This window comes from Pristis pectinata, chromosome 30, assembly GCF_009764475.1.
Source record: "Pristis pectinata isolate sPriPec2 chromosome 30, sPriPec2.1.pri, whole genome shotgun sequence".
NCBI classification, from domain to species: domain Eukaryota; kingdom Metazoa; phylum Chordata; class Chondrichthyes; order Rhinopristiformes; family Pristidae; genus Pristis; species Pristis pectinata.
The window spans coordinates 8,503,076-8,516,901 of NC_067434.1; the positions used below are offsets into that span (position 1 = coordinate 8,503,076).

Sequence of the window (13,826 nt, forward strand, 5' to 3'; positions counted from 1 at the left end):
GTCTTTGCTATTCATGTACTGGGCCCCATTATCATTGAACATGATGATGTTCTTGCAGCCTTCTCCTCCTGTTTGCTGTTTAATTGTTCACTACCAATCACAACTGAACGTGTCTGGACTGCAGAACTTCATGTGATTGGTTGGTTATGGGATCACTTGGCTTTGCCTTTTTCCATACTGCTCATGCCATTGAGTGTGCATTGAGTTGTGTGTTGCAAGTTTTAGGTACAGCTGATGCTGCTCTTCTGCACTCCTCATTGAACCAGGGTTGATACCCTGATATGATGATAATGATAGCGAGAGGGTATGTTGGACCATGAGGTTTCAGATTGTGTGATCTATTTCACTGCTGATGGTCCACAGTTCCTTATGGATGCCCAGCTTTGAAACACCAGGTCTAAACTGATTGTATGCCATTTAGCACTAATTAGTACCACTCAACATAATGGAGCATGGTGTGAAGATGGGATTGTCTCCACAAGTATCATGTGGTGGTCACTCCAACAGATACTTTCATGGACAAATGGGTATGCAACAGTTGGACTGGTCAGGTAGGTTTATCCCTTGACCTGGTTCACTCACCAATTGTCACAAACCTAGTCAGGACCTGGCCAGCATGTTCATATAATTTGGAACAGTACAGCACAGGAACAGGCCCTTTGGCTCACAATGTCTGTGCCAACCATGGTGCCAAATAAAACTAATCCCATCTGCCTGCACATGATCCATATCCTTCCATTCCCTGCATGTTCATGTGCCTGTCTAAAAGCCTCTTAAATACCACTATTGTATCTCCTTCCACCACCTCCCTGGCAGCATGTTGTAGGCACCCATCACTCTGTGTGATATTAAAAAAAACATCTCCTTTTAAACTTCCCTCCTCTCACCTTAAAACCATGCCCTCTAGTATTTGAAATTACCACCCTGAGAAAAAGACTCTATCTATCCTATTTATGTCGGTCATAATCTTATAAATTTCTGTCAGGTCTCCCATCAGTCCTCAACACTCCAGAGAAAACAATCCAAGTTTGTCCAACCTCCCCTTGTAGCCAATGCTTTCTAACCCAGGCAAATTCCTAGTGAACCTCTTCTGCACTCTCTTGAAAGCCTCCGTATCCCTCCTGTAATGCAGTGACCAGAACTGCATGAAATACTCCAAGTGTGGCCTGACCAAAGTTTTATACATTTATGGTGCTGCCAAGCCACCCTTCATAACGGATTCTAAAGTCCCCACCTTGAGTATGTTCTGTACCCCTTTTACTCTGTGCCTCCATGTTTTTCAACATGGCAACTGAAGGAAGGCAATATGGTTATCGGCAGGAGGTTTCCTTACCCATAACTTGACCTGATGCTTTGAGTCGGCCTGGGCATCACTGATGAGGATTCCCAGGGCCACTCCAGGGATACCCAGCGATCCTGATGGAAGTGTCTGTAACATCTGCCTGGTTGAATTTCTGTTTGACATCAGTGGAACAGCTCTCCATTTAAACTCCTGTCTCTGGATGAGAGAGCTGTCTAGTCAAGAGAGATTAGTTTGTCTAGGTCTGTATTCCTTGGAGTTTAGAAGAATGGTGACCTTGCATGTTTGATTAAGATCCTAAGGGGGCTTGACAGAGATGTTTCCACTAGTGGAAGAGTCACGAACAAGGGGACATAGTTACAAAATTAGGGGCTGCTCATTTAAAACTGAGGTGCATAGACATTTCTTCTCTTAGGGTAGTGAATCTCTGTGGAATTCTTTGCCCCCTACCCCCCCCCCCCTTTCCCCGAGGGTATGGGACGCCAGATCATTAGATATATCTAAGGTGGAGGTAGACAAAGATTCAAAAGATTGAGGAATTAAGGGTTATGGGAAACTGGCATAGAAGAGGAACTGAGGCTGGCATAAATCAGCCATAATCCTATTGAATGGTGGAGCAGGCTTGAGGGGCCGAGTGGCCTACTCCTCCTCCTACTTTCTTGTGTTTGTGACCCAGATTTTGCTGCGTTGCCTGGTGAAGGGTGCTGAACTGTCTATGATACAAACAGTCTCATTTTCCTGTTGTGAAGAAAGCAACAGAGATTTCTTAGAGTTTGGCAGATAGTTTCCCTCAGCTGACATCCTTAAAGCAGATATGCTGGTCATTCTCACATTGCTGTTTGTGGGCAGTTACAGTGCATGGATTGACTGCCTTTATTCATGTATTACAAGACTAACCACACTTAAAGTACTTCACTGCATGTAATGCATTTTAGATGTCCTGAAGTGGCAGAAGTTGCTATAAACAACTAGACTTTGTTTCTTTAGGTGGAGGTGGGTAAAGAGCTAACTTGTGAGGCCCCACTTGGTTAAGTATCTAGACCCATACGTGTAAATTCACAAAATAGTCTGTGGGACTGCTTTCTATCTGGACTCAGGGTTGTTAGCAGATTTTGGTGTTTTTCTTCTGTGTAAAAATAATAGGCTCTGTCAAATGATAAACTGTCCAGCAAGTAGTAACACAGCCACTTTTATACAGGCCAAGAGGCTGGTAGTCCTCCACAGGTACAGAATTTCCATGTAATCAGTGGGGGAGGTGGTGATGGGCAGTGGGTTGAGGAGGGAGGTGGGGGCAGGGTAGGAATGAGAGTATCCCTTGGATGTCTACCTGGAATTCATTACTGGAGACCCTACTTACAGGGCCTGTCCAAAGTGGTGTTGAAAACCTGCACCCTGTGACTCAGTGGGAACTCTGTGTGCCTAGGGCTTGTTCCTGTTTTCAGGAAAAGGGGTCATGGGGTTAGGAATCATTAGAGGTAATAAAATCTATACTTAAAAGTCTGGCTTTGATAGTGGTGTTTTAAGTCAAAGACACAGCTGCTGAGTAATGCTCTCCCACCGCAGCTGCCTGGCCAGGAAGGCTCTGTGTCTTATCCCACTCTTTATCCCAAGCCTTTAAGTAGACTTCTGTCTGAACCTTGGCCATCTGGTTGCCAGGTGTGTTGTGGTTACTTGTGACGCCAGGCAGTGGGATGGGCCGAGGAATGCTGCTGGAGAGTGCAGGACTGAAAACCCCAAAACTCAGCTCAAAGCTTCCTAAAGGGTTAGTTGGTGAAAATGAGGATCTAATTCGTATGTTACATCAGTGACCACAGTTAAAGCACTTCAGTGAATGAAAGTGGAATGTCCTGAGTTGATTGACATTACTATAAACAGCAAGGCTTTGTCTCTTTGAGTGGTTAAAAAGTTCGGTTGTGATGCCCCACTTGGTCAACTGCTCAGACCTACTTGTTGTGTAAGTTCACGGAGTGGTCTCTGGGACTGATCCCTACCTGGAATCAGGATTATTACCAGGTTTGCTTGAACGTTGTACTTAAGTTTTGCCCTGCGCAAGAAAGAAACAATGAATATTATTACAGTTTCTCTCCCTCAAAGCACAGGAAGTGATGTAAGAAAACTAAAGGAAACTTTTGAAAAGAGGCGCCAGAGCAATAATCTGGCTGTTATCCATCCTTGCTGCAGGACCCTCGGCCTCAGCACCTCTTATCAAGCTGACATATGTATTTATTTTACTGCCTACAGATGCTGTGTTCTGACACATTGATGTAATTTTCTACAAAAACATGTTTCAACTAATTTGTCAAGTTCCTGTTCCAACATGTCTGGATTCAATTGGTTTTATCCCATATGTTGTTGGCTGATTTGTCAGAAGATGGAGTTCAGAAAGGAAATCATTTCCCTGTGTAGTAGCTATTTCCCATTGTGTTCAGCTCTTGGTGAGATTTCAATAAGATATAGAAACAGGAGTAGGTCATTTGGCCCCTCATGCCTGCTCTGCCATTCCAGTAAGGTCATGGCTGAGCTTCTCAGCACTATTTTCCTGTACTAAGCCCATCTCCCTTGATTCCATTAATATCCCAAATCCTGTCGAACTCCATCTTGAATATTTTTGGGGACTGTGTTCCCTCTGGAGTAGAGAAGTTCAAAGATTCACCACCCTCTAGTTGAAGAAATTTCTTCTTATCTCAATACTAATGGCTGACTCCTTATTTTGAGACTGGGTCTCCTATTCCCAGACTCCCAAGCCAGAGAAAGGATCATCCCAGCATTTAACCTTTATGGTTCAATGAGATCATCTCTCATTCTTCCATTTCTCTAGATAGAACAGCCTCTGACTCCTCATGGAAACATCTGACCCCAGGAATCAATCTGTTGAACCTTCATTGCACTCCTTCTATTGGTAGGGAGACCAGACAGGTACGCATTATTGCAGGTGTGGTCTCACCAGAGTCTCGCACAAATTTAGGACGTTGTCTTTACATTTCTACCTAAATCCTCTTGAAATAAATGCCAGCACAGCATTTGCCTTCCTAATTGCTTGCTGTACCTTCACATTAACTTTCAGTGATTCATGTACGGGAGCATCATGCCCCTCCAAGTAGAACAACTTTCAATCTCTCAACATTTTCCTTTTTTTGTACCAAAGTGAATGACTTCACATTTTTCCACATTATATTCCATCTACCGTGTCCTTGCCCATTTACTGAACCTGTCTTTACTCCCTTGAAACCTCCCTGCATCCCCCTCAAAGCACACTGCCACTGAGCTTACTCATCGGAAAATCTGGATATAATACACTTGGTCCCCCTGTCCAAATTATTGATACAGATGGTGAATAACTGGGGCCTCAGCACCAATCCCCACTGCAACCCACAAGTCACAGTCACCAACTCAAAATGGCCCATTTATTCCAACTCTGTTTTCTGGTCTGTTAACCACTTGTCTGTCCATCCTAGTTATTATCAACAGTCCCATTCACTGGTTCCCCCTTATCTAATCTCAAAGGGGTTGTCAAATGTGATTTTGTTTTCACTGATCCATTTTGACTCTGCCAAATCCTAATTTCATTTTCTAACTCATCTCTTCATTAGTATTTTCCCCTACTGCTGATGTTAGGTTACCTGGTTGGTAGTTTGCTGCTTTTTCTCTCTCTTTCCTTTCTTAAATAATGCGGTTACATTCACTATCTTCCAATCTGTGACAATTTATTAGAATCTATGGAATTTTGGAGGATGAGGAACAGTTCAGCCACCATCTCAATGACCGTCTTTTTCAAAACTGTAGATTGCAGGCCCTGAGGATCTAACACCTTTCAGTCCCATTAATTCTCCAATACAGATGTTTTTTTATGAATGCTAACTTCATTAAGCTTCCCCTTCAATCTGGGTCTGCTGTTCTCTGCTATTCCCTATGGATTTTCTGTGCCTTCATCCATAAAGACAAAAACAATATTTTTTTTGCATTGCCATTTCCTTATTCCCCAATATAAATTCTTCTGCTTCAGTCTGTAAGGGGCCCACATTAATGTGCTAATATTTTCCTTCGTACATGTCTATAGAAGCCTTTACAGTCTTTTTTAACTTCCTTGCTAGATTACTCTAGCATTCTGCTTTCCCTTATTAATTTCTTAGTTCTCCTTTGTTGACATTTGAAATATTTCCAATCCTCAAACTTGCTGCTCTTTGTTGGCAAGGTTATATACCTTTTCCTTTGATCTAATACTACCTTTAACTTCTCTTGTTAACCATGTCTGGACCACTACCCTGTCGAGTTTTTGTACTTCAAGGGAAACATATTACTTGTAAACCATCTATTAATTCTTCAAACTTTGACCATTGCTTGTTCACTGTTATACCGTTTAATGTAGTTTCCAAATGTACCACAGCCAACTTATGCCGCCTTCTTTTGTAGTTTACTTTATTCATTTTAAGACACTGGTTTCAGATTGAACTAAGTCATTCAACCTTAATATAAATTTCTATCATATTATGATCACTCTTCCCCAAAGGCTTCCTAACTACCAATTTTTAATTCACCCTTTCTCTTTGCACAATACTTGGATCAAAAAGAGCATGCTTCCTTATTGGTTCCTCAACATTCTGATTTGGAAAACCACCTCAGATATACTTTTTGCCCAGTCTATATGTAGGTTAAAGTCCCTCATGATTATTGTTTTGTCCTTGTTGTATACACCTCTCATTTCCTCATTTCTACTTTGCTATACATTATCACTACAATTTGAGGGCCTATAGAACCATGCCCACCAATATTGTCTTACCTCTTCCTGTACCTTGATTTATCAAAACTGATTCTCCTTGATTTCCTGAACTAAGATCCTGTATTCCACTGGCTTTATCTCATTCTTTTTTTATCAGAGCTACCACTTGCCCTTTCTAATCTTGTCAATCTCCTTTTAAAAGTTAAATATCCTGGCATATTCTGGGGCACCTCCAAGCTTGTACTTGCCTGGGATAGGAGCAGAGGATCTTCTCATTAGTGTCAAGCACCTCTATCTCAGTGATACCAGGGCTTGGAGCAGTGAAGAAAGGAGGCCCAGTGCCCAACATGTTCCTGACAATCTTTGACAGAAAGCAAAGCTGGGTTCAGGCTTTGCCAGCTGTAAAAACTGTCATTGACTTTAATAATATTTAAATATCTCAGATATTCAGAGATTATTTTAAAGCTATTAACATTTGAGTTAAATAACAGTAAAAGAATAATATTTATGTAAGATGGCTAAAACACAGTATCACATCAGTATAAATATTAAAGCAAGATAATAATCTAAAAATAAAGTAACTCACCTTTCTCTTTGACTTCCAAATCTTTGTTCTGCACTCCTGTTTGACATCAAAGGGGTCTTGGATTCTGGGCAGGTCTGTCCTGGGACAGGATCTGAGGGCTGATTTCCTCTGTATAATTGTGCTCCCACTCTGGACTTCCACATGAGATTCCGCATTCTCAGACTGAGGCACTTGTGTGTGCACAGGTAGAGTCAGAGTGCTAGAGCACAGAAACAGGCCCTTCGGCTCATGCCGACTTGATCTTCTGCCTAGTCCCATCTACCTGCACTCGGACCATATCCCATATCCCTCCAAACCCCTCCCATCCATGTACCTATCCAAACCTCTCTTAAATGTTACAATTGAACCCGCATCTACCACTTCCGCTGGTAACTCATTCCATACTCACACCACCCTCTGAGTGAAGAAGTTCCCCCTCAGATTTCCCTTGTATATTTCACCTTTCACCCAAACCTATGTCCTCTAGTTCTAATCTCACCCAACCTTAGGGGGAAACAGTCTGTATGCATTCACCTAATCTTTACCCTTCATAATTTTGTATACCTATATAAGATCTCCCCTCATTCTCCTGTGCTCCAGGGAATAAAGTCCTAACCTATTCAACCTTCCCTATAACTCAGGTCCTCAAGTCCCTGGCAACATTCTTGTAAATTTTCTCTGCACTCTTTCAGGCTTATTGATATCTTTCCTGTAGGTAGGTGACCAGAACTGCACACAGTACTCCAAATTCGACCTCACCAATGTCTTGTACAACTTCAACATAACATCCCAACTCCTGTACTCAGTGCCCTGATTTATGAAGGCCAAAGTGCCAAAAGCTCTCTTTATGACCTTATCTACCTATGACGCCACTTTCAAGGAACTATGGATCTGTATTCCCAGGTCCCTTTGTTCTACTGCACACCTTTCTGTTTTGATGACTAAATGTTGGCGGTTCCAATTGGACCACCCATTAGCGAAAATCAGGTGGCTTCATTTCATCTAGGCAATGCTGCAGGAGATTCCATTGTTTTGAAGGAGAGCAAGAGAGTTAACCTGGTGTCCTAACCAATGCGTACTGTCTGATCATTATCATAGTTCTGCTCCTGGAAGCTTCCTGAATGCAAGTTGGTTGCTCCATTTCCTGCATTACGACAGTGATTTAGCTTCAGTGCTATTTCTTTGCTGCAAAGTGCTTTGAAATGTCCTGAAGGTGCTACGCATACACATCCTTCTTTCCCTTTCATTGAAGAGGAAACTGCAGCCCAAAGTGCCAATGGCAGCCTGATTTGCACTAGTCTTCTTTTCCTTTGTTGTTAAGCCATAGAAAACATAATTTGGATGCTCTCTGTCCACCTTAACTAATATTAGCTAGGCCAGGGGCAAGCAAGCTTCATTTAGCCTCAGTACCTCCAGCTTTGGATTCTGGCTCCTGATCACCATCCAGTGGTCCACATTAAAAGTGCACGTGGGGAAAGGAGAAGATGAGGCCCAATATCACCTGTCACTTTTGATGTCAATGCTCAAAAGCTAAGGAAAGGTCATCCAAAGTGACGCATCAGAGGCCAGCTGGTGTTTGTAGAGCAAGGAGTAACATGTGAGAAAGAAGAAAGGAATAACACCAATTTCACCCAGTTGGAATTGTTTAAGCTGATGTTTTATTCATTTTGTCAACTACTTCAGTTAGCATGTATGGCATTGAAAATCATCGTTAACCCCTAAATGTGGCTGAGGAACACCTATACGATATTGTTATTTTGTAGCCACTGTTGTTATGTTAAAGAAAGACTTGCATTTATATGTCACCTTTCACCTTCTGGGCTATACCAGGGTAACCTACAGACAATGAAATGCCTTTTGAAGTGTTGTAATTTATGAAAGGTAGCAGTTGATTTGCCTCAAGTAGCGTTGTACTGTTGACCTGATAATCAACCTGCATTTTCTGGTATCTGGGGACGTCCAGGAAGACAAGCAGCTCCCCTGCTCTTTGAAATCGTTCTATGGCACACCTCACTTTCACCTGAGAGCTGAAAGGACCTCAGTGCTGACAATGGGTTGTCGACCTGAAATGTTAGCTCTGTTTTCCCCCTCAACTGATGCTGCCTGACCTACTGAGTGTTTTCAGCATTTTCTGTGGTTACTTCAGATTTCCAGCAACTGCTAGTTTTTTTTTGCTTGTTATGAAGGCACTCCTGTGAGTGCAAAATTAACTCTGTGTCAGTTCAGACTTTTGTACTGAAGTCTATGGTGGGATTTGAACCCACAACCTTCTCACTTGACATTGCTATCAACTGAGCCAGAGCTGACATGGATAACTAAATGAAAAGCATGTGAAAATTTGTAGGAAGGCTGTGTTGCATTAAAGAGAGCATGTGATAAAATCTGTTTTCAATTAATATCCTATTCAGCTACAACTGATTGTTTTAAAAAGAATTTTAAATGGCATGCAACTTTCATCCCCATTTCCCCCAACTTGTGGTCAAAGACTGCAGCATGTTTCCTGGTATTATGAGAGATGGTGCTGAGTTGTTACTTGACCATCAGGGGCTAAGAGGGCATCTGAGAACTAACTGCCCTCTCAGCTATGAAGCTCTTACTGCTCTGAATACAGTGGCTATGGGGCACTCACTGTTGTTCTAGTGGTGGAGTTAAGCATAATCTTTTAAATTAAAACTTCCTGAGGTATTGAGATTGGCTGAAAGGGAGATGTTGGCCAGGATAACCTCCCTACTTTCTGGAATATTGGTTAAGGTAGCTTCTTCACCCACAACACAGACAGTACTGGACTGAAAATCAGTATTCTGTTTTGATTGACTGTTAATGGTGCCATGCTGTGTAAACACTCTTTTCTTCTGTTTAAAGTTGGTGGATTATGGGGACAACTGCCAGTGCTGCTCAGCAAACTGTATCGACAGGACAGTGCAGTGACAACGGGCAGAGCAATGGGACCACGGACAGCAGGCGTTCAATCAGTGTCAACTCCTTCCAGACCCTCAGCATTCACAATAAGGCCAAATCCATCATCACCAACAAGGTTGCACCTGTGTTGATCACGTGAGTCTGGATATTAAAATTGTTCTGTGTTGGCAAACCAGAGTTCTGGTGGCCAAGCAGATCTTTCTCCTCCATCCTGGGTTTCAGGTAAAATGTACATAGGATTTTAAGCTCAGAAATGGGCCATTAAAACAACTCCTTGTTTAAAACTCCATGAGAGGGTCCTCTCACCTCATTTCACCCCAGTATAATCCTTCAATTCTTTCTTTTCAATCTTTTTATTAGTTTTCAAATTAATACAGATTGATATATAGCATCAATATTTATACATGTAATACAAAGAGATCAGGATAACAATCATAGCATATATAATCATAAAGAACAATAAAATATAAAAAAAATCTGTAGATCCAACGATCTCTTAGTAAATGAATATAATATTAAAAGAAAGGAAAGAAAAAGATTTATTATATAAATTTAAAAAAATCAATAAAAAAATTATAAACAATATAAACTAAACAAAAAAAAACTTTTAAAAAAAACTAGGCTAAAATTTCTCAGTAGAAACAGAGCAATATTATGTCGTCAAGTCCGTTCCTCCAAGTTGGAAAGTTATTGAAAGGGGATCTACATCATGTGAAACTATTGAATAAATGGACTCCAAATATCTTCAAATTTAAGCGAAGGATCAATAGTACCACTCCTAATTTTTTCCAAGTTTAAACATGATATAGTTTGAGAAAACCGTTGAAAAGTAGTAGGGGGTATTGGATCCTTCCATTTAAGCAAAATGGATCGTTTGGCCATTAATGTAACAAAAGCAATCATACGGTTAGCGGAAGGAGATAAATGGCCAGACTCTATCCTTGGCAATCCAAAAATTGCAGTGATAGGGTGAGGTTGTAAATCAATCTTCAATACATTTGAAATAATGTTAAAAATGTCTTTCCAATATTTTTCCAGAAGAGGACGGGACCAAAACATATGTGTCAAAGAAGCCACGTTCGATTTACATCTATCACATATAGGATTTATATGGTTATAAAAACGAGCCTAACTTATCTTTGGACATATGGGTCCTGTGGATATCCTTCAATTCTTTTCTCCCTCAAGTACTTATCTAGTTTCCACCTTTCACCACAACTTTTTCCTGTGAGAGAGTTCCACACTCTCCCTGGCCTGTGTTTAAAGATGCTTCACTTAAATTCCCTGTGAATTTACTGCTGATTATCCTGTATTTTATATCCTTCCTATACTCCATCTAATCCACTCATTAATGATCTTTATCAGATCACTTCCAGGGAAAAGAGCTGCAGTCAGTTCAGTGTTTCCCTTGAGTTGTAATCTCTCAGTTCTGGTATCATGCGTGTAGATCTTTTTCCATTGGTGCTATATACCTTCTACAATACAGAGCTCAGAACTACTCACAGTACTCCATGATCTCTGCAAACTTTACCTAAATTCTATGTAACTTCATTGCTTTTGAACTCCATCCCTCCGCTGAAGGAGATCTGCCATTGTTGACGAGAGTGACCTCGATCTGACTCCAGATCCAACAATGTTTTCACTCCTAAATGTCTCCTCAGTTCAGGGACAAAGATGTAAATGAATGCATTAAAAACCTTATGTCTTTTGTCACTTACACAAAAGTTTATTCATGTCTCCTTGTATCTTGTGAGCTGCTTTTTGCCTCGATGCTGTTGACAATTCTGTGTCATTCCCATTTCTCAGGAGAGTTTAAAGGAATAACTTGGGTCCCATGTTGATTCTTTTTATTTATTGAAGACATTTATTGCCCATGCCTCATTACCCTTGAGAAGGCGGCGGTAAGCTGGCCTTTTTGAATGGGCTGGGCACAGGGTTCCAGGATACTGATCAAAGATTCTAGGAGACTGATGCCAAGCTGATGAAAAAGAAACAGCAAATGTTAAAGTCAGGCTAAAACACGCTTGGAGAGGAACTTGGCAGTGGTAGCCTTCCTTCGTGCCTGCAGCCTTTGTCCTTGTAGGTATCTTGCGCTATGTAATAGTTTATTTTATCTAAAATATATTCTCTAAAAGTGACTGGCAACTTTGTGTTTGGGAAGCACAGGAACATTGTAGCGCAGTCCATATGTATGATCATTGCAGGTGGAATCCTGTTCTGAATATTAAATCCAGAAAATCTCTACATCTCAAAATGAGTTCTGCTGCCTTATTCTTAATTACAAAAATATTAAGAGCTGTTAGTTTTGGTGATTAGTATCTTTGCTCTCTTTCTTGCTCCACTTCCTTCCTTTCTTCTGTTAGCTTCAGATTCCCTGATCAAGAGGGGACAAATGTTCTTGTCATAGATTTCCAGTTAATGACCCCTGGACATTTGGTGAGATTATTGTTCATCCTGATCTTTCTGAGGGTCAAGGAAGACTTCATTAATGGGATATATCGTTACCCTGTATGCCTCCCTGTAGACTGGCTGGATGAGGTGGAAAGTTGGTGCAATTTTATTCTCCATTACAAATGGAGTTTCCCCTTGCTCTTTAAGCTCAAAGACTGTAGATCTTTGAGCTTAAGATGGAGGATCTTTGAAAGATAGAGGATTCCCTGAATTTCTGCCCGTGAGCCCTTTCCCAAAATGAATCACCTTGGTGGGAAGGGGGAGAATGTTGGAATATTTATTTCATTGTGATAATGTGTCAAAGCTTTAATTTCTATTTATTCCAGGTATAACTGCAAAGAAGAGTTTCAGATTCATGATGATTTGTTCAAGGCAAATTTTACTGTTGGGAGGATTTCAGATAACTTGCCAGAACACCATCTGGTTCAGGTAAGACAAACTAAGTAAATAAGTGTTTCGGCATATGTGTTGTAAGGAGTTGGGGGTGGGGTGGGGCGGTTCTCACATTGACCATCTGGGTTAATTAGTGCTTTGACTGATTAGAAAAATCCCAGGTTGAACTGACTATCTACTCTGAGCCATTGGGATCATCTGGGTAGTGACAGTTCGAGAGTTTATAGCACTGGAGCTGGCCATTCAGCCCATTGTGTCAGCTCCAAGTTTTTGAGAGAGCTGCCTAATTTAGTTCCACAGCCCAGATTTGTCCCTATGTTGCTAACAATTAGTTCCCTGTAAGCACAAATCCAGTTGTCTTCTGATAGGTCCTACGGAAGTTGAGTCCATCAAATCTTCAGGTGATTTGTGATAGATTTTCATTACCCTTTTATGTGGAAATTAGATTTCATCATTTCCCCGTCTTGCTTTTTGGTTAATTCTTCAAATGAATCACTTATGGTTATTTGCTAGGAGGCAGAGGGTCGTGGTGGAAGTCTGTAATAAGTGGTGAACTGCAGGCATAAGTGCTGGGACATTTGTTGTATGTAATACACATAAGTGACTTGGAGAGAATGTTGGCTTACAGATGACACAAAAATTGGTGGAGTTGTAGATCGTGAAGAAAGTTGCCAAAGGATACAGTGGGACGTGGATCAACTTGAAAGTTGGGCAGAATGGTTGGACATGGAATTTATCCAGACATGTGAGGTAATGCATTTTGGGAAGCTGCATTCTGGTAGGACACAAGTAGCAGGGACCTTTAGGAGCATTGATATGCAGAAAGACCTTGGAGTACATGTTCCTAGCGTGCTGAAATTAGTGACACAGGTGGATAGGGTAGGGAAGAAGACATTTGGTATGCTTGCCTTCATAGGCTGAAGCATTGAGTAAAAGAGTTGGGACATTATATTGCAGCTGTATAAAACCACATTTGGAGTATTCTGTACAGTTCTGGTCAGTGCACTACAGAGAGGATGTGGTAGCAATAGGGAGTATGTAGAAGAAATTCACTAGGATGTTACCTGGAACGGAGGTCTGTAGGTACAAGCAGAGAAGGGATAGGCTGGGTTTATTCTCACTGGAATGTAGGAGGTTGAGGGGTGACTTTATAGAGGTTTATAAAGTTTTATGAGGGACATAGATAGGATAGATAATCAGAATCTTCTTCTCTGGGCAGTGGCGTCTAAAACTAGAGGGCACAGGTTTAAGGTGATAGGAGAGAAATTTAAAGGAGAAATTTAAATAACATCTCCTCCTTGTTGACAGTCAGCACAGGCACACCTCAAGGATGCGTGCTGAGCCCACTGCTCTACTCTCTCTACACTCATGACTGTATGGCTAGGCACAGCTCAAACACCATCAATAAATTCGCCGATGACACCACTGTTGTTGGCAGAGTCTCAGATAGCGACGAGGAGGCGTACAGGAGTGAGATAGAT

General features: G+C 41.3%; 1 protein-coding gene across 1 annotated transcript in view; it reads left to right on the forward strand.

The window, feature by feature from the left end:
* LOC127584737 (paladin-like) overlaps positions 1–13,826 on the forward strand; it is a 210,203-nt gene that overhangs the window by 42,313 nt on the left and 154,064 nt on the right. The window contains 2 exon segments of the mRNA XM_052041651.1: positions 9,445–9,636; positions 12,279–12,381. Of these exon segments, the coding sequence (XP_051897611.1) occupies positions 9,455–9,636; positions 12,279–12,381 (285 nt within the window). The 5' untranslated portion in view covers positions 9,445–9,454.